Source organism: Festucalex cinctus, chromosome 1, assembly GCF_051991245.1.
Source record: "Festucalex cinctus isolate MCC-2025b chromosome 1, RoL_Fcin_1.0, whole genome shotgun sequence".
Taxonomy (NCBI): Eukaryota; Metazoa; Chordata; class Actinopteri; order Syngnathiformes; family Syngnathidae; genus Festucalex; species Festucalex cinctus.
In genome coordinates this window covers 54,978,232-54,998,116 of record NC_135411.1, presented here as the reverse complement: position 1 = coordinate 54,998,116, position 19,885 = coordinate 54,978,232, and the positions used below count along the sequence as shown (strand labels likewise).

The window sequence follows — 19,885 nt, the reverse complement described above, 5'->3', positions numbered from 1 at the left end:
AAGGCACTTATTGCCATCATTTTCTCCCCAAAGCGACAAAATGTCACAAGTAATCCTTGCAGTGTACTGCTACTGTACCGGTTTCAGTTGATCGGCCATATTTAATGATGCAATCACTCACAGCCTCTTGTCGTTGGGGACGTAAGCAAGCAGCTGCTTGCTCACCAAGCTCTCGCTGATCTTGTCGTCCACGCCAACCAGCAGCTTCTTGGCCTTGGCGTCCACGTCGCCCACGTCCACGCCGCCCTCGTGGTGGAACAATACGTGGTCACCCTCGCGGGTGGCATAGATGCACACGTAGAACTCCTCCTCCTGGAGGAAATAAATGGCTTCGATCAGGGACTTTAGTGTCATTAAATCAATAATAAAAATGGTTAAGCATATTGATTATTAATAATAATGAACAGAGGTATAAAGGCAAATCTATTCGTGTCATGTTATGAAATTCTACATAGAGCATAATTAAAGTACCGGAAATGCAATTGCATCACACTAGCTAGCCACATGTCTACTCAAACAAACATCAACTTTAGTGAAATGTTTTTGTAGTTTTATAGCAAAATTATTAACCCTGTAATGATAAAGTACTGAAACCGAAAATAGCAATACTCTCAGACACAGTCCTGTTTCTGAGTTTGTCTCCAATCCAGATCTCACAATGATAGCAAACACAAAATAATAATAATAATAATTTATTATTATTAATTTAAAGCCAGGGTCTTCCGTTGTCACTCAGGAAAATGCACTTTATAAATACAGGATGTACAGCCGTGAATTCCTTCTAGTCAAGCTTGTGTGAGTGAGTGAGTGGAAAACAAAAACAAAACCGTGCGTGCTGTCAAGTTGCCGCAGGAGTGACGTCATGCGGCGACAAATTCGCCCGGCCCCGTCTGACGACAGTGAGTGACAGGCCCCCCGCCACCCCCTGCTCTGCGATTGGCTGGAGGGTTAAACAACTGTCTGTCCACAGAAACATCCCGCTGTTGACAAAACAAACACAAAATGGCAAAATACAGGCTGGAGGGGTGTGGGTAGAGGAAAAAGTCACCACCACACATTAACAGAAGCCCAGAGGTGTCGATTCAGAAGGAATTCATGGCTGTAGATCCTGTATTTATAAAGTGCATTTTCCTGAGTGAAAACGGAAGACCCCGCCTTTAAGTTAACTTAAAAAATGTAAACCTAGCTTAAAGATAGATTTGTTCAACAAGCCTCTGTAACTCGTACAGGGACTAATCACTTGACCTGAATGAGTAAAGGTGCGACTACCATGAATGCTACCTTAACAATGCATCAAAAAATGTCAGTCATGTCAAAAATGTTAATTCATCTTCAAAACCACCATCTCGAACTTTAAGATGGATATGGAAGACAACAAAGAAAAATACTCTTCTAATTTATCACATTAGAAAAATATATTTAAGAAAAAAATGGTAATGTTTGAATGTCATCTGTGTTTTATGTTGTGTTTAAAAAAAAATGAAAGAAAAAAAAATTGGCCAACCTTAAAAGAGCTCATATCGAATTAAATCTGCCGGATGATTAATCAGTTGGGCCTGATATTAATAAAATTATAGGCACTAAATCATATTCTTGGCATATCGTTACACTCCTAATAATGAAACAAAGTATTTTGGTACAATGACTGATTTACCTGCTTGTGGGGGACAAAGGGTTCAATGAGGAAGTTCTTGAGCACCCCTTTGGCTTTTCCCACCTGAGGATGATCCGGAAATCAGTTTTACACACAATCAAGCACAATGCAGGATGCATAACATGTCTACTGCAAGCTAAGTTTACACACTTTGTACAGGCTATTAGGAAAATATTAATGGCATCAAATTGTACACCATATATTTCTGCTCACGAAGGAACAAAAAGGTGAGGGAAACAAGACATCACAGAAGAGTAGCGGTACAGATTCCTGGGAGAATGTCGTCGTTCCTCGCTCCAGGCGGAAGCCGAGTGAAGGCGGCTCATTTGGCAGAGCTGTCACCGCGTTTGCGTTAAAAGGCCAACAGGCAGCGCTTATGACAAGGGGCTGGCGGAGAGCAGCCAGCCGGAGAGAAAATAGAACAATGAGAGGGGGCTGTCATTTTGAGGGGCACAGAATAAAGGAAGGTTGGGAAGACAGGTGGGAATTTCGCTTGTCTGAATTTAGCTGGTTATGCAAATCTACACAACAAACTCCAGATGCCATAGATACTGAACTATATTAAATAACTGACAGTGTCAATAAAACGTCAACATTTTTACTTCCGCCGGGGGCCAATTATGTGACTGGTTATATTTATCAGACACAAAGGAGACACCTAGGAGATAGGGATGTAACGATATCCAAACATCACTATACAATATCACAATATGAAGGTCACAATACAATAATTATCACAATATTGTCGGGAGGTTATACTTAAAACAAAAACACAATATTGTGTTTTTTTTTTACATCACAGCAATGCATATAAGCAACGCACAATCTCTAATAAGGCTTAATATTGAGGCATTTACTTGCTAATGCAAGCACAAATTGAGTTCCTCCACATATTGACTCAGTTCACAAAGCAAGCATATTACGTTCTGCTTCGTCTGACCAATAGAATGGATTTTAAACATATAAGGGCCAAAACATGCTTGTGAAAATTAAACTGCACTACAACACTAGCCACCAGAGGGTGCTAGAACTGCACTAATGGAAATCAACCGGACTTTAAAGAAAAAAAAAAAAAGTGCTGCTTTTAATATCGTGACATAACGACGACGATATATTGTGACAGTTTTAATATTGCGATATCAAATATTGCCATTATCGTTACATCCCTACTAGTAGATATAAAAAAATAAAAAAATAAAAATAAAATAAAAGTCTACACACCCTTGCTCAAATGCCACTTTAACAAAAAATAAAAGTACAAACAATACCGGAAAAAAAAAATCATTGTAAATGTTTCCACCATTAATATGGCGTACACCCTGTACAACTTACTTGGAAAAAACCTTGAGGAAAAAAATAACATATGATATAATGTAGTGCGCATACTGTCTTATAAGTGTGATGTGGTTGTGTTCAGATTAAACCAATCATCAACTTTGTGTCAGTATTTTCCACTGTGATAATCTCGTCCAGTGTTTCTCAACCCTGGTCCTTGGGGCACACTATCCAGCCTGTTCTCCATGTCTCCCTATTCTCAACGCAGGTGTTTCCAATGACAGCTCATCAGCAAGCTCTGGAGAAGTCTGATAACGATCGTCACCTGCGTTGGAATCACGAGACATGGAAAACAGGCTGGATAGTGTGCCCTGAGGATCAGGGTTGAGAAACAACACTGATCCAGTCATCTTTGTTGTGACTGGAATGTTTACTTTTTTCTTTTTTTTTATCAGCTGCAACATGGCGGATTTATTTATCTTGCTTTACAGATACACACTTGTCTTGTCATAAGTGATGAAATATACACACACATTGGCTTATGAGGCGAGACAGCATCAGAATGATGGATGCTGCGAGGTGTAGGCTATGCTGACTGGGCTGATAGACTACAGGGCAGGGAAGCAGCATGCCTCTTGTTCACAATGAATGCAGCAGATAGATAGAAAATGCACAAATTGGAGAAAGGAGGGTGAAGGAGAGGGCAGCGGAATGATAGCGACAGGATCCATTGGCTTAAGTGCACTCTGTGGATGACGTACCGTCGTCTCCTTCATGAGGCGGGTTCTCAGCCACTCTCTGACGCCGTTCAGGTCCAGGTTGACGCCAACCAGGCCCAGTTTGCCCCGCCTCTTGATCAGCTGGTCCGGCTTCACTACCAGCCTCTGCAGAATGGCGAACGCTGTTTTTCATCTCAAATCAAAGTTGAGATGTGGATTTATTAGAGGAGTGATGCACATGATCAAATGAACGCCTTGCCTTAACTAGCTATCTCATTTTCTGCCTTTAAAAAAATGACAAGCTACTGGATGCCTCCTTTCAAATGAGATGAACTGAAAAGCAACAACACGAATGCCTAATTATCTCCTGAATGCCTCATACACGCTGCCTATTATTACTTTTGTGTATGGGAACAAATAATTAAAAGTATCTATTTCCAACTACTGTAGGACTCTCTGTGGTCTCCAATAAATGCATCATTCTAGTAAGCACTAGGAGAGTGAATTGCCTACCTGGCGATTCGATCTGTATCACGATTCGTTTTGATACTGATTAACCCTAATACAAATATATAAATCAATTATTGCGATTTCTTTCATTCAAATTTAGAAAATAATAATCAGTAAACTTGTACATGAACACTGTAAGATTTGCATGAAAAGGTACTTCAGTCTTATAACTGTGAGCCACTCTATTGAACAAACAGGTTGCAATTTGTTTCATGTTGGAACAGCATTGAAATAAAAATATTAAGGCTGAATGTTGCATGAATATAACATTCTTCCATGCTTAAAGTTTGAACCCTAACCTTCAGTAAAACGTTTTGTTGGGTATTTCCATCAAACATTGATGTTTAAACATCGATTCTGCTGCATATTGAATCGATACGAGAATTGTGCGCTGTAATATCTAAAAAAAATTTAACACCCCTTAGTAAGCACTCAACAGGTGAGTAAATAAGTGCTGAGAGTCATTTTGTGAGGTAATACCGAGTAATTCTTATATTCTGGTGAGATGACCTCATTTACATTTTTTTAAATGAGTTGTATATATTTTTTTTTAACAATAACAATTTTCATGGGTACATTGGGTGGGTGTTGCCCTTTACAATAATGAATACCATGCATGGGTGAGTAATAAGACAAGATCAACATCAAGTGTGCAAATAAGAACAACGCCCTGCAAATATCCAGATGGTCTGATGGCTTTTTGCAAATATAAAGTAGGACATTACGCAATCTGGAAATGTGTAATTTCCTGGATGGCTGACACTTCAAAATGCATAAATTAATAAAGACAGCAGAGAAAAATGACTCTGTAGTTTTTGTAAATCAACATTCAATTAAAAAAAAAAAAAAAAAAAAAAAAAAAAAGATGCACTAGTTGACTGTTGTCATTTGCCTTTATTGTAGTATAACCTAACCTAAAAAACTAAAACATTTACGAATAATAAATCTGATATTGTTTATTGTGATACAGATTAATGTATTTTGTATTATGTGCTTGTTCAAAAATAGTGGGGAAGAGTACCTTGGAAAAAAATAATCGCACATTAAATCACAATATGGAGGTTATTATTTTTTTTTCTTTCAAAGTCGTTCAGCTCTATTCAAGATACGTACACACAACATAAATCCATTACACTGTATTTTCAAAGAGACCAAATTCACGATGAGTGACAAAATACTTTCCAATAAAATCACTAAATCCTACCCACCTACAATATGCTAACGCGAAACAAGCATGTTCCTCATGCTAGATTCTGCCAATAAAAAGGAGAAGGAGCCACTTTTCCTCCCGCTAGCCAATGAATGACTTATGACAGTGCGGCCATTACTATCTGGGCCCTCGCCAGTGAGGTAGAAGAGGAGGAGAAGGAGGAAGGTAAGACACGGCAGATGGTGAAAGTTAATGTAATTTCCTAATCAATGCTAGCACAGCACATCTCTCGCTATCCCTTTCCATATCTGCCCTCTGCAACAAGATCATACCTGAAGTCTAATTCAATTGATGTTCCATTAAAGCCATTGGAACTCCTGCTAGGAATGCTATGAACCTACGCCGCAAAAATCCCAGGAAAAAAATAAAATAAATACTGGGGGGAAAAAAAATTCTCGCACTTATGAAGTCAACCAATCATCATCCAAACCTCCGTGAGCAGCCAGGGGTGCTCCAGCGCCAGGCGGTCCAGGTTGGTCTCAGGGGTGACATTAGCATAGCGGAAGCGGTTCTGGACCGTTGCCGAGGTGCTGATGTGCTTGTACAGGAACTCCTTGCCCGTCTGCTCCGAGATGGCTTTGGCGGACATGGCGGCTACATGGGACAGCGAGCGATGAGATGGATGAATACAAAAGCAGGTTTGGTGAGGAAAGCAGAGTAAATGGAATCAGCTACAGATTATCCGCACTAATAACATAAGAGGCAATTATTTACCACTCAGGTTATTGTCCTCTAACAGGAGTAGGACACGAGCGGAGTAGTAAGTGTATTGGAAGCTCTAAGGTACACTGATTAACCTCCATTTTGTTTGTTTTCAATTTTCTCCATGGAATATAATGGATATTAAAATAAATAAACATATATTGCAATTTCAAATATTAGTTGGTAAGATATTTTATTATTAGTGTAAAAAAAAAAAAAAAGTAAAAAAAATAATAATAAAAATGCCTCACCTCTATTAAAAGGTGGGAACTCTGCCTCTTTCTAAATTGTTATTTTTTGGACCATTTATTGTTATTTTTTAAATATATTGCCATTCTTAACTGTCAAATGTGTTTTTAAAAAAAAATCAGTCACTGTTAAAAGAGTGTTACATTTCCCTTTGATGATACAGTGCCTCACCAAAAAGACCAAAATAAAAAGCTAAGCGCAGTTAATCCTGTCGACACTCACCGAGCTTAACTCACCCATTATGATGACCATGCCAAGTTTATGTGCGAGTTTTGACCAGCATTGTTTAAATCATAAAGCAGTCACGACATTCACATTGTAAGATTCCAGTGTACAGTATCAATATATCGTACAAGCACAAGGACTCAATTGTGAGTAATTGAGGCTGTATACTGTATTTTATAACTAAGGGTGACCTTTACACTTACCTTGCTTAGTTAAGTCTACATTTTTTTTAGCCTCTCCCTTGAAAATTTTACCAACCTAATTTTACAACCACTTATCATTTCTTTCTAAGTCAACGCTTATAATAAGCACCTTTGATCACAGAGATGGAGTATCTGCTCTAATCTACTCTTATTTCACTGAAAGGCCCACTATTTCTTAATGGGGATTATGAGAACTACTGTGCACTATTGATTGTCGCTAGGCTGGAGTCACGATTACGCCAATAACATTGGGATGGATGGAAACTGTTCGTCCCAGAAGAGGAGCCATCCCAGTGGTTCAATACATAATTCACTTTTGATTAGAAAGCTGCACATTTTGGCTGGTGATGACAAATGTGTGATCATGAACGTTGTTTAAAAACAGCATGATGGATGACTAGATAGAGAAATACGAGTAGACTAATGAAACAGGAATTTACCATTTAATAAATAAATAAATAAATAAATAAATAAATAAATAAAAATAATAATAATAATAATAATATCACATTTAATACAAACTTGGGAGTTGGCAAGATTGCTCCTAATTCCATTCATTAGTTATTTCATTCTAAAATTGGTTTAAGCAACTGGTCAAATTTAAAACACAGGTGAAGAAAAGTTATGTCTCAAATTTTCTAATTTCATATTTGACTACGGCTTCTGATGTCAATAGTTTTCGATCGCTTTCTATCATTTCATTTGATCAAAGCAAAATAAAATTACGCGCGTTGAGTACTAAAAAGGTACAAACCTTGCGTTAAAATGTAGTCCTACGATGGGGTTCTAGCGAGGTTTCAACGAGGAGAGTGCGGCAGTTTCTCCGTGGCTTCGCTTTCGCCTCGACTCGGAACCAAGCAAGTGGCACCGGGGAGAGAGAAGAAGCTTGCGCTGAGTTTTGTCTTCCGCCTCGGATCTGCCGAGGGAGCCGGCTGATAGTCCCTGGTCTCTGATTGGCTCGCCTTGTACCGTGCTGTATTGATGCATTCATGGACTGTTGGGGAAAAAAACAAACTACCATTTGTGAAACGGAATTTTGAACACAACAAATGCGACATTTAACAATTACAACAAATTGAATACATGTAGAACATTATAAAGGAGATCTCGTAAAGAGTAAATGGATTTCTTCTTATAACTGCTTTTGATGGAGCTTCGTGATGAAGAACAGTTAGAAATTCAAGGTTTATTGAATGTTTCACAAGTTTCTTGCCATGGCTCACACACGCCACTCAACATGAAAAGGAACAGTAGACAATGATTGGTAGATAGTCTTATCTACACGCCGTACCCAAGCAACAGGTTTGTTCATATGGGCCAGTACACATTTTTGACCCATATCTGTTAGGATTGGGCTGCTGGGATGACCAATTCCGTACTTTCTCGTGGCCTGGGTGGAGAGTTGTACTGATCGAACCCAAACGCGTCAACGCTGTACATTAGCGTATCATAAAATAATCTAATTTAATCGTTCATGCCAGCGACGTGTGGTCACATGAACAATTAAATACTCGCGCTAATAAAAAAAAAATACCCCGCCTATATACTACCCTAAGCCAGCTGGGATAGGCTCCAGCACCCCCACGACCCTTGTGAAGAGTAAGCGGTAAAGAAAATGGGTGGGTGGGTGGGTATAGTTACTGCAACACTCGAAAGCTTTTAAAGTATATATTTGTATCTAAGTGCTTTAACAATTTGTAACGACACTCAAAAGTGACACCTGCTGGTAGTGAACTTGCACATTGAGAAGAGAATACTTCAGTCAGTAGTTCAGTACAAAAACAGACACGAGCACAGCATTGCTGGAGCAACACATGACCTTGGTTTTTATTAAGTGTACAAAACAAGTGCAAAAATAGTGCTTCATGAGAGCTACACAAAGTTGGCCTTTCAAACCAAAATAATTCAAAGGTTATGTTGAAATGCAAATGCATTGTTCAAAGTGTAAAAAAAAAAAAAAAAAAAAAAAAAAGTGGCAAAGATTGGGATTCACAGCATTCTTTTAAGTGCAAGCAGCTGGGGGAGGGGGAAAATGCCAAATTCTTAAGTCTCCCTTTCAAAACAACGCATAGTGCAAATGCTCAAGGCGACATCATCATTGCATAAATCACTAACACACTTAAATGCACAGCTTTGGCCTATTTACTAATGTTACAATCACCATCTCAATGACTAGCTAGTCTGTTTGGCTAAGACAAGGTAGATCTAAAGCAATTTCAAATGTGTACCACAATGCAAGTCCGGGATGGGTATGTGCGCCAAGCATGATCCCCACTCTCTCGGTACGGGTGTGAGGATGCAAGTCTAAAGAGGTCCCAAAGTCTACTACTGATGTGTGTGCAGCTTGAGTGAACTACATTAACAGCATGGTGAGCTATATGAATGTGACTGAAGGCATTTAGGGTAGTGCAAAAAGGGTGGGGAAAGGGAGAGAAGGGGGGGAGGGGAAAAAAAAAAAAAAGGCACACAGATTCTGGCTAGCTACATTTGAAGCCCTTAAACTCTATTTTGGAATTGACCAGGCAACCCATCCCACACCTTCTCATGTTTTCACAAGATGGCGCAATTCTTCTTCTTCTTGGGCTCCTTTTTGCCCTGCTCGTGGGATGGGCTCCTGCGCTTGTAGAAGCTGGAGAAGCACGCCGCCGCGCACGTCGGCTCTTTGAGCTCCAGCATCCACCGCCCTTCGCCGTAGAAGCGCAGTGAGCCGAGCTCCAAATCGGTGACGGTTTCCGTCTGCTGCAACACCAGGATCTCCAGCAGGTCCAGACCGGTTTGAACCGCCTCCACGCCCTCCGCGCAGCCCAGGGTGATGTGGGCACGACTACCCATTGGCAAGGAGGCGGCGCCGGGGATGGAGGACTCCGCTTCCTTTTCGGCGTCAGCCGGCCACAGCACAAGCTGCTCGTCGGTGAGGCTGACACGGGCGCCGAAGGTGCGAGGCGTGACAAAGAGAGCGCTCACGGTCAGATCGAACACGGTGCCGTACAACTCTGAGACCGCCTGCGGAGTGGGGGAGAACCAAATGCATCAGTGCCAAGATCTGATACATAAAGTAGCGGTTCAACAGTAAATGTAATATTTCACGTTCAGATTTTTCTCTTGACTGTATCAGGCTTCCACATAGCTTGAAAGGAAGTGTAATGGCTTCATCAATCTTGGTCCTCAAGGGCTGGAGTCCTGCAGGTTTTAGATGTTTCTGTCCTCCACACACACCTGATTCATATCATCAGCTCAACAGAAGCCTGATAATGATCCTCATCTTTAGAACGAGGGGTGTTGGAGGACAAACTAACACCTGGAGGACCAGTTTGCTGACCAAAACCAGAACACAGGTGAGCTGTGATTGGTCGTTACCTATTTCCTCAGGACAGGTGATTCAACAGCAAGTTGCAAAATTAGTTTTTAAATTGTATGAACTGTACGTGTAAAATAATTAAGTTACCAAATTAATTTGGGACAAAATATTACTTTTACTGCTGAAAAAGGCTCAAGTACTTTCAAACATCATCTTACAAAAATATTTTTAACGTTATTGTACACATTTTAGAAAGTTAATTACTGTGAAAATGTTATCCTAGTAGTCTGTTTAAATTGCATATAGATAAGATATAGAGAGATAGAGAGTAAAAACACAGCTTTTTTTTTTTTTTTTTTTTTTTTTTTTTAACTGTACCAATGTGAATCCAACTGCAACCTTAAAACTAAGTTTGGTGCCAAGTTTTTTTGTTTTTGTTTTTTTTCCATATCATTATACCAATACTTGCCAACAACCGGCTCAGTAATGGCATTGTTTCTTTCACAGACCATTTGTTTAGACTCAAAACAGAATTTTCTAAAAGCAAATGGCTGCCTCAACATGGAGCAAGCAGCAGTGGGGCCAAATTCATTGTTGGTGGAAGAAAAACAGGCAAACGGTTCAAGCTCATTTGGTGACATTTGGCCATCAAGGACGCAAATTGACTATTACAGCATGGGAGTTAAATGCTTTAAATGGATAGGTACAAGTTAGTATGTGCTAGTCTTCACTTGCCTACAATATCGCTATAGTAAAATCGTAATTCACAGTGAATATTTGTATGAAATCTAACAATTTTAAGACATCAGGACAAGGGCGCCTTACTGGTTTCTCTGCATATTCTTTGGACCCTGCTGCCTTCCCATAGTCACAGAATTTGGTGGTGCAATGGAGGCTTCCTTTGCCTTTGAAGTACTGCTCCAGAGGCACCTCCTGTCCTTCCTTCATGGACGCTGCAAAGATGAGGAAAAATGAGTTTGAGGCAGTGGTACTGGTGGGTACCCAAGTAAAGAAGATAACTCAATCTACGCAAGTGTGTTTTTTGTTCTGCTTTGCTTTTTCTCCCTGCATTTGAAGAGATCTATACTTTATAAAAAATTAGTCAGAACAAACTTGTTTAAGTGTCTCAACCCCCACAGATGACACAACCAAAAGAGAGGGGGAAAACAAAACAAAAAACACCCCACACGCAAAATTGAGATAGTCAAGCCAAGAGATTTTGTAGTCAGCTACAAAGAGGATTTGCGGTGAATGGATTGCCTTGTGCCAGACAAGCATCACCATACTTTGTTGTATTCATTTTCATTTTGCACGTTATTGCGTAATTTGAAAACTGGTTTGTACTACCAGATATTTCTGTAGTATGGCAAATGTCCACTCTATATTTGCATTATTTTCTACATAAAATCAACATTATAAACAATTAATTTCATGTAATTTTAAGACAACTACTATCAGGATATTTATAAGGCACTAACTGCCAGTTAAAATGCACTTTTATTTGTGCACATTTCTGCAATGTTTTGCTTAAGTAAAATGACTACTTGAATCAGTCAAAAGTGAATCTCTGGCCCAATCTTGTGCCTTTAATTTGATAAACAAGAAACCACTGCATCCAAGCGAAAAACAAGGCATAATTAACGATGTCAATCATTTGTCAGGCACTCGCAGGAACATTGATAGCAGCCACCACCCAGTTCCAGCAAAAATTCACGACAAGCGCAAGCAGTTTCACTCACAGCCAACAGCGTTCTTCTTGAAGCCATCCAGTGCCGTCAGGAAGTCGCTGCCCATGGACCTGAGCTGATCCTGCAAGGGGGCCAGCAGGAACCAGCCGAAAAAGAGCGGCAGGCGCAACTCATCCAGGTGGCGCTTCATGGCAGTGATGGCGGCCGGCTTGCGCCCGGTCAGCTTAGCGAGCCTCGGCACGTCGGCGCTCCATTCCGTGCGTGGCTCCAGGAAGAGCGCGACCAGCCGGTGTTCACGGGCCAACTCGCCCAGGCGAGCCAGCCGCTCCTGGGAGTGGTTGGTGTCATCCACCACCACCAGCACTGAAGGGGCATCAGCGCAGCAGGCTGCCACTGCCTCATCCAGGGCCTTGTGCGCATCTGCGCCAGGGTCTGTGCTATCCGCATAGTCGTTGGCGCAGAAGACGGAGCAGTGGTCCTTGTAGGCGTCAGCCAGGGCGCGGGACAAGAAGGTCTTGCCGCTTCCCGGAAGGCCTCTGATGACCACCAGGATGCGAGAGCTGCGCAGTGCATCTTTGGTCTTCTCGTGTGTCAGGATGGGGAAGGACAGGGAGTCGGCAGAGGGAACAGTCGCCTCCTTGTCGGGAACGGCATCACTCGACTCGGGTGCTGTTTGATCTGCCGACGTGGCACTTACTTCTGGCTTGCCTTCCTTCTCGGACTTTGCAGGGGGCGCTGCTTCAGCATCAGACACTTTCACCTTCTCATGCACAGATGCTTCAGCTGGTTTCTCCTCAGACGCTTCCATTTTCTTGCCACCGTTTTGAGTCAGCGCCTCCTTGACAACTTCTTGTGCCTCAACTACAGCCTTTACTTCCTCCAGAACCTTCGCTGGGCTGGGAGGTTGCGGTCCTTCTGGCTGTTGTGGCACGGCCTCTTCCGGAGTTGGCTGCACAGTTGGCTCAGCTTCTGGAACAGGCTCAGGCACTGGCTTCGGCTCTTCTGGCACAGCAACAGGCACGGGTGGCTCAACTTCAGGATTTTCACGAGACAAGTCATCTTGGACAGGTGCGGTGTCGTTTCTGGCCGCATTGCCACCGCCGTTCACCACCGGCTGCTTCTTCTCTTCCCCCTCCCCTGCTGCTGGCTTCTCAAGCTCTGCGGACACCTGCAGGTGCGTCACCAGTGGTGCCACCTCCTGTTGTGGACTCGCCAACATGTCAGAAACCTCTCCGTTGTTTTCATGCTCCATTTTTTGATCGAGAGGGGTCACCACTTCACATTAAATGTACCTTAAATGCAGAACACAGAGGAAAACATGTCAGATTCATAGTCAGCCCTTTTCTTGTAGTTTTATCCTTTTAACCGGCAATATGAGAAACCTTCCACACCAGTCACAAGATTAGGTACATCTGGAAACTCTTATAAGATTCACTAACTTGTTACACATCATGCTCATTTCCCACTTATCCAGATAGTCCAGAATGCTCCTGCTCATTTTCAAACTGGAGCACAACACCACTGTACTGGCCTCCCTCCATTGGCTCCCTGTGCTTTTTTAGGTTTGACTTATTTGTTTTAATTTTTTTAAGTGCCTAAATAGCTTGTCACCCTGCTCTCTCTTCAACATCCATCCATTTTCTTGATCGCTCATTCCTCACAAGGGTCGTGGAGGGAGCTGGAGCCTATATCTCAGCTGGCTTTGGGCAGTAGGAGGGGGGCACCCTGGACTGGTTGCCAGCCAATCGCAGGGCCTCTCTTCAACATGTTGAACTTGCAACTATCTTCTTTGAAGTTCCCTCAGGTCCACCAATCAGCTTCTCCTGGCCATCCCGAAATCCAAATTGAAGTTTCGCAGAGACCGGCTTTTAAGAAGGCAGCAGGTGTTTAAATCATGCCTAAAGAGATTTTTAATTCTTAGCTTTGGAAACATAGTGCGAGTAACTGCTCATGTGACATGTTCTTCCTTTGTGTAGAAATAATTTAAACTGTCCTTTAACTTGTACAGCACTTTGGTTTCAACTTAAACGTGCTATATATCAAAGTGGGATGGTATTCTTAGAATCACTTTCGATTAGCAATGTTAGGGGATAAGTAGATTGCTCTTTAATATTTTGAAGCTTTCGTGCACCTTTAAAAAAAAAATGCATATAAAAAAAATTTATGTATAAAATGTAAGTTAATTGGAAACGTTTTAACAAATTTAAATAAAATGGTAAACCAAAAACAAGACAACCAATTGATACAAAATGCTAAAAAATTTTTTTTTTTTTTTAAATAAATAAATAAACAAAAACACTTAACCATATGAGAGCACTGGGGCATTTAATGATAATGTACTTAGATATATCAAGTACATACATTTATCTTGAGTCTCCTAAATCACAAGAGTTGCATGTCAACTCGTGTGTCTGATTAAAGCTCAGATGGCTGATGGAAAAGGAAATAAAACTGCTACAGTGGGTCTGGAAACAATTCTTGTTTTGCTCCTGACAATGCCTATGTAAATCAGTTGTATTCAAAAGGAGCTCCAGTTTTTTGTTGTTTTATGGGAATTATAAAAACACTAAGTTCAAGACCATGCCAGAGAATATATGTAAAACAAATGGAATTAAGTGATTTTATTTAACTATCTGTTTTGACAGTTCTACTTTTGGAGACCTACCACATGTTTGTTTTTTGGGGAATCATTGTTGTAAAAAACGCATACATCCAGAACTCTGGCATTGAGGCAATGCGACTGACTATTCACTCAGGGCTTTTTTTCCCCCCCTGCTCCTTTCTCGTAGATTGGTTAACTGTTGCTATTCGTTACAATACTTTACATCATGGTAGCAGGGGGGCGGACACAAAATGTCCCCCAAAACACACAAGTTGTGCTGTAACATTACCAAGTGTTATTAGACAAAAGTAGAAACATGCCAACAAAGGCTGAGTGAGGAGACAAAAGGCAGTTACTGTAATTCCTCGTTTTAATAATGATAATGGATGGCACCTGGCGTCAGACTAAACAGCGCCATCTACAGAACGCGTGGCAACCATTTTGATTCTTTTCCAAAATTTCTGCTTCGTTTACCAGATGTGCGAACGTGTCGTGTCACGAGACGGAAACGGATTCCCCAAAACCACATTTACGTCAGAAAAACAGAAAACGGTTAATAATCAAATTTAATAATCACGAAAGTAACTAACAACGAAACTAAAGCGAACAATTTCCCTTTTAGTTACAAACAGCTGTTGTGGGGGTGACGCAGTGGATAAACTCAAACCGCTTTGTGCTCAAACTGTTTAAAAATCACATTTGTGAGCTCATGACTCATGTGCCACCAAGAAAGCAAACTTTAGTGTATAACTATACATTTTTAAATGCGAGAGAAACAAAGGCTAACATGGCACAAACAATTAACATGCCAGGCAAGCGGATTACAGCAAGCTTTCATTCTCGCATTGTGTGGAGTACAGCGCCGACGTCGATACTTGAATGGTTCAATTTCCCTGACACCGTTATAATTAAAATAATAATAATAATAATAATAATAACCGCCATGAAAAACACACGTGCGTCAGCTTTTCGTTGTTCGGTGTACCAACTTACCAGCGTTCGGTGCGGATGACTACCACGCGCTCCTCCGTACAATGAAAAGCTAACCAGGCACGCCCACGAACGCCCGCCGCCTCGCTTCTTTAAAGACACAGTGCGCGCCCGCACTACAGCGGGTACGCGTACGTTGGGCAGGAACTAGGGACACGCCCTTCACCAACCGGAAGTGGGTGTAATTTATTTATTTATTTATTTTTTAAGTGGGCGTGAAATTAAACTGCGAGGAACTGAAACCGAGGGCGATATTTTTATCCCCAGTTTTTGTTTTTACTGATTCAATTAAATTAATAAAAATGACAATGTTTAACATGTAAATTATAATAATGTAGCGATAGGGATGCCACGCTCTTCCCATGTTGCTTTGCAAGTTTGCAGATGTTTGGAGTTGAGTGTGGTTTTTATGCCTTGAAGATGAAGACAAAACATAAAATAAAAATTAAAAAAAATAAAGGGCAAGAGGCGCGTGAACGTGGGCTCAAGTGAAGACGTCTGTAATGTGTCACGAGACTGGGTGTGAGCTGTGCAGCTCTTGGATCAAAATGCAACTAAACAATGACTGTCATCTTTTAAACACAATAGATGGTGTTACAGTATTCATAAGCACCCACAGAGATTATAATTCCAAATTGAAATGATTCCCAGAACACAACATATACCATGAAAACTACATAGTTTGCCAACTTTTCCATAAAAATATTGGATTTTGTTATGAAACATGCATATTTTGTTCTAAAACACGATTGTTCCAAAACTATATCTTGCCATAAAAATAACATCAGTGTCCTACTGGCTCTTTAGTATAAAGCGTGCAGGTTCCAAAGAGGAACGGGCTGGTGTTTTGCCCTGCTTGCTTCGTTGCCTTTGAGAGTCTTTGCGTTGAGGATGTGGGGGCTTCTGCTGGTTCCAGAAGTCAGCACAGTCGTCCAAGTATGTCAGGCAGCACTGGATGACGTCCTGCAGTTGCTCGCCGTTCCTCGTCTTGCCCTTTACCAAGGCTGCATAGCAGCATCCATCCAAACATGATTAGATGATTACAGTTTGCATTAAACAAGGACATATACATTACGGGCAAGTGAGGCACTGCCACGCTTCAGCACATGGCACAGTGGGTAAATGCAAATTTTGAAATATTTATTTTTATGTGCACCTGTCTGACTGTTCAGTCATTAGTTATGATAAAAAAAAAACAATGATAATTTCTATGTGCTTTTAAATTAAAAGGTAACATTTGGTGAAAACAGTGACAACAACAACCATACCTTCATCCTTTAAGAGGTTCTCCAGATATCTCCTGTCCTCATAAAACTCCCCCAGGTATTTTTTGGTCTTCCTCTCCGTCTTGGACGCATGTGGCTTCTTTGCTGTTGTCATCTGTTGGATTAGATTGTTTGTACTAATCATAGCAATATAGAGAGATTAACTGATGTGTGGTTACCTCCACATCTTTTTGCAGCCCTTTTATCTTCTGTTTGACAGCAGCGGAGACTGTGCGGGGACACATGGATGATGATATGGAAAAAAAAAAGTATTTAGATAGTAGTCCTCTTAATCAATCCAACGGGAGTTGGGCAGGGGCTCTTAGCTGTTCATTGATGAGCTTAGCAAGACTTTTTGGACAACTGTATGCTTCCATCATTGGTGTAAGTCACATACCGGTGACAGCGTTCTCAATGGCCTCCTGCGCTTTGTGGATGCCCAGCTGGAACTCGTGGACTTGTGGACGCAGCTTCAGCCCTTGGTGGTAAAACACTAGTGCAAATTCAAATTCCCCCAAGCAGTACAAAGCCTCGGCCTTCTGGTACAATCCCTTATGTAAAAAAACAAAAAACCATTGACTATATTCATGTTGCATTATATCTAAAGGGCACATATATATAGTAAAAGTACAGTCAATTTTCAAATTATATTTTCTAGCTTTTACCAAATAACTTGCATGTCCTAAAATTTGTCATTACCAAAACACAGCATTACAGTACAATAAAAAGATTTCTATTAGCTGATTCATATTTTTTTTTTCTGTTCCCCACTGTACAGAATATTTACATAAATTAATATATATGATTTTGGCATCAAAATCAGTCTAACTGAATTTTTTACAGAATTTTTTATTTTTCCCTAAATGTGTCTAAATTTAAATGCTATTTTTCGTTGTAAAATGTAGAAAGTTGATCATATTGACTCCCTCATTCATTATTACTTAAAGCTCGCACACACGTAACCAGCCATTATCATAAATTGTTGGTTGATTATTAAATATATTTTATTTCTGTTAAAAACATGTTTTTCTGGTTCGGATGCCTCCTGGACGCCTCCCTGGGGAGGTGTTTCGGGCATGTCCTACTGGCGGGAGGCCCCGGGGACGACCCAGGACACGCTGGGGAGACTATGTCTCTCGGCTGGCCTGGGAACGCCTTGGGATCCGGCTGGCGGAGCTGGTTGAAGTGGCTGGGGAGAGGGAGGTCTGGGTTTCCCTCCTAAAGCTGCTGCCCCCGCGACCCGACCTCGGATAAGCGGTAGTAAATGGATGGATGGATGGACATCTGTTTTTTGCTGTCGTGATTGCCAAGTTTCGGTAGTGACCATACTGTTGTTGTTGTTGCAGTAATACTTTGTGTGAAGGTAGCATTGTAATCACTTTAAGTATTTTTGCTATATTTTCACTTTTAACGTGTAGCATGTAGCATGGATGAACAGGAAGGCAGTGTCTCGGTGAAATTTCTAGGGTTGTGGCTAAAATGTAGCATGTAGCATGGATGAACAGGAAGGCAGTGTCTCTTGGTGCAATTTCTAGGTTTGTGGCTAAAACCAAGCCCTTCCTACAGACAAATACTCTTTCTGTTTCGGTAGTGACGTGAAAGGTTGGGACAGTTATTTTTACATATAAATTTCAAATTTGAAAAAAAAATATCTGCAAAATCAATCTAAATATTTCACCATACATTTAAAAACAATCAAAAAGATCTATTAAATTACAATGTTCAGAAAATTGGTTAAAATAATCTAAATTTCATTTTCATCGATTGAAATTTAGGAGTTAGAGATTGGGACAACCACCTCCCAATAGGAAGTTACATAAAAAAATATTATTTTTGTATATAATTCAGTTTAATATATACTGTATAGTATTTATCATTTATTCCATACAGTGGTTTACTGTGAAAAAAACATACCTCAAAAAAGGACTGGTCTTCTTGAAGTGAAGCTTCGGCATCCCTCAGGGCTTTCTCGTACTGACCCATCTTTAGGTAGCATTTGGAGCGGCCTACGAAGCAGTACTTGTCCTTGGGTTTTAGAGTCAGAGCCTGTTATATGATACAGTGTTCCCTCGTTTATTGCTGGAGTTACATTTCCAAAAATACCCGCAATAGGTGAAATCTGTGCAGTAGTCAGCTATATTTTTTAAACATTTATTATATGTTTTAAAGCTTTAAAACCCGTCACCACACACATTATTCACTTTCTCAGACAGGTATAAACATTTTCTCACATTTCTCTCCTGTATAACACTCTCAATGTTCAAGCCTTCATAGACAACAAAAAAATAAAAAAATAAAATAAAAAAAATAAACGTAATTACTGAAAAAAAAAACCCCACATAACTGCACTAAATATATGTGAAACTGAGGTCACGAAAGGTAAACTGGCACCATTTTCCTTGGTCATTTGGAACTGGTTCAGGTTTAGTCAGCTGCGTTGCACGTTTAAAATGTTTGGGGCCCCCAGAAAGTATTCACATTTTTTTCCTCCCATTTTACAGCTATTCCCCATGAGAGATCATTCTCATGTTATATTAGTAGTATAAGATTGGGTGCATCAAAGTTTTCTTAGCTTTGATAAATACCGGTATACATTTTTCCCATGGTTTATAACAAACAGAAACAACATGCATTTCCAATTCAATGTTGGACGACATATATTCAGCAGAGATAAACTAAAAAATATGTTAGACATACAACAAAAAAGAAGAAGAAAAAAGTAATTTTCACAATGAACATAGTTGGGGAAAGCGTTTGTTGAGAATCTTTCCGGCTTCTATTCACGCCATTTTTGGACTCTGAAAAAGTTGTGTCATGTAAGCACTCACTGTGTTGTAGCTCTCCACCGCCTTCTCGCATTCCCCCTTCAGCAGCAACCAGTCACCATCCGCCATTAAAGTGGAGAAAACACCCTTTGCCTTCGGACTTTTGCACTCGGACTCCGTTTCAGACATTTTTCCTCGGAGAATTTAGCCTCAAAAGCGGCAAAAACACAAACGCACCCAAAGAGGCGCCTCTCTGGATCGGTAACCTGGCAACTGTGCTAACAAAAAAGGCCAACAGCGCACCCGGCTGTAAAATGTGTGGAGTTGCAGCCACACCAGGAAAAAAAAGAAGAAGGGAGGGAAGGAAAAAAAATAAAAATAAACCCTCAACGTTGCCTAACGTGGTACTTTTTTGGTTGTGGCCCTAGGTATGTCTTATTTTTCAGTCTTAAATGATTTTAAATATATATTTTTTTTAATGTATTAGTAGTTATGCCATACCTTAGCAAATACAAACCATCATCTATACC

The 19,885-nt window shown here is 40.6% G+C and overlaps 3 protein-coding genes across 3 annotated transcripts in view; all 3 read right to left on the bottom strand.

Annotated features, from left to right (window-relative positions):
• aclya (ATP citrate lyase a) overlaps window positions 1-7,685 on the bottom strand; it is a 31,821-nt gene extending 24,136 nt beyond the window's left edge. Inside the window, exons 1-5 of the mRNA XM_077495053.1 lie at window positions 7,502-7,685; window positions 5,799-5,962; window positions 3,691-3,813; window positions 1,655-1,717; window positions 122-312 (exon numbers count right to left, since the gene is read on the bottom strand). Of these exons, the coding sequence (XP_077351179.1) occupies window positions 122-312; window positions 1,655-1,717; window positions 3,691-3,813; window positions 5,799-5,957 (536 nt within the window). The 5' untranslated portion in view covers window positions 5,958-5,962; window positions 7,502-7,685. The remainder of the gene's footprint in view (window positions 1-121; window positions 313-1,654; window positions 1,718-3,690; window positions 3,814-5,798; window positions 5,963-7,501) is intronic.
• An 861-nt stretch (window positions 7,686-8,546) lies between these two features.
• cnp (2'',3''-cyclic nucleotide 3'' phosphodiesterase) lies at window positions 8,547-15,655 on the bottom strand. The gene is made up of 4 exons (XM_077495001.1): window positions 15,329-15,655; window positions 11,785-13,025; window positions 10,871-10,998; window positions 8,547-9,750 (listed from the first exon to the last, which is right to left on the bottom strand). The coding sequence occupies exons 2-4, from the start codon at window positions 12,983-12,985 to the stop codon at window positions 9,298-9,300; spliced, it is 1,782 nt and encodes a 593-aa protein (XP_077351127.1). The 5' UTR covers window positions 12,986-13,025; window positions 15,329-15,655; the 3' UTR covers window positions 8,547-9,297.
• A 154-nt stretch (window positions 15,656-15,809) lies between these two features.
• Window positions 15,810-19,695, bottom strand: odad4 (outer dynein arm docking complex subunit 4). Its single transcript, XM_077495027.1, has 6 exons — window positions 19,419-19,695; window positions 18,505-18,636; window positions 16,988-17,141; window positions 16,770-16,819; window positions 16,594-16,705; window positions 15,810-16,329 (listed from the first exon to the last, which is right to left on the bottom strand). Exons 1-6 carry the CDS (start codon window positions 19,542-19,544, stop codon window positions 16,118-16,120), a joined length of 786 nt encoding a protein of 261 aa, XP_077351153.1. The 5' UTR covers window positions 19,545-19,695; the 3' UTR covers window positions 15,810-16,117.
• Between the last annotated feature and the right edge of the window lie 190 nt (window positions 19,696-19,885).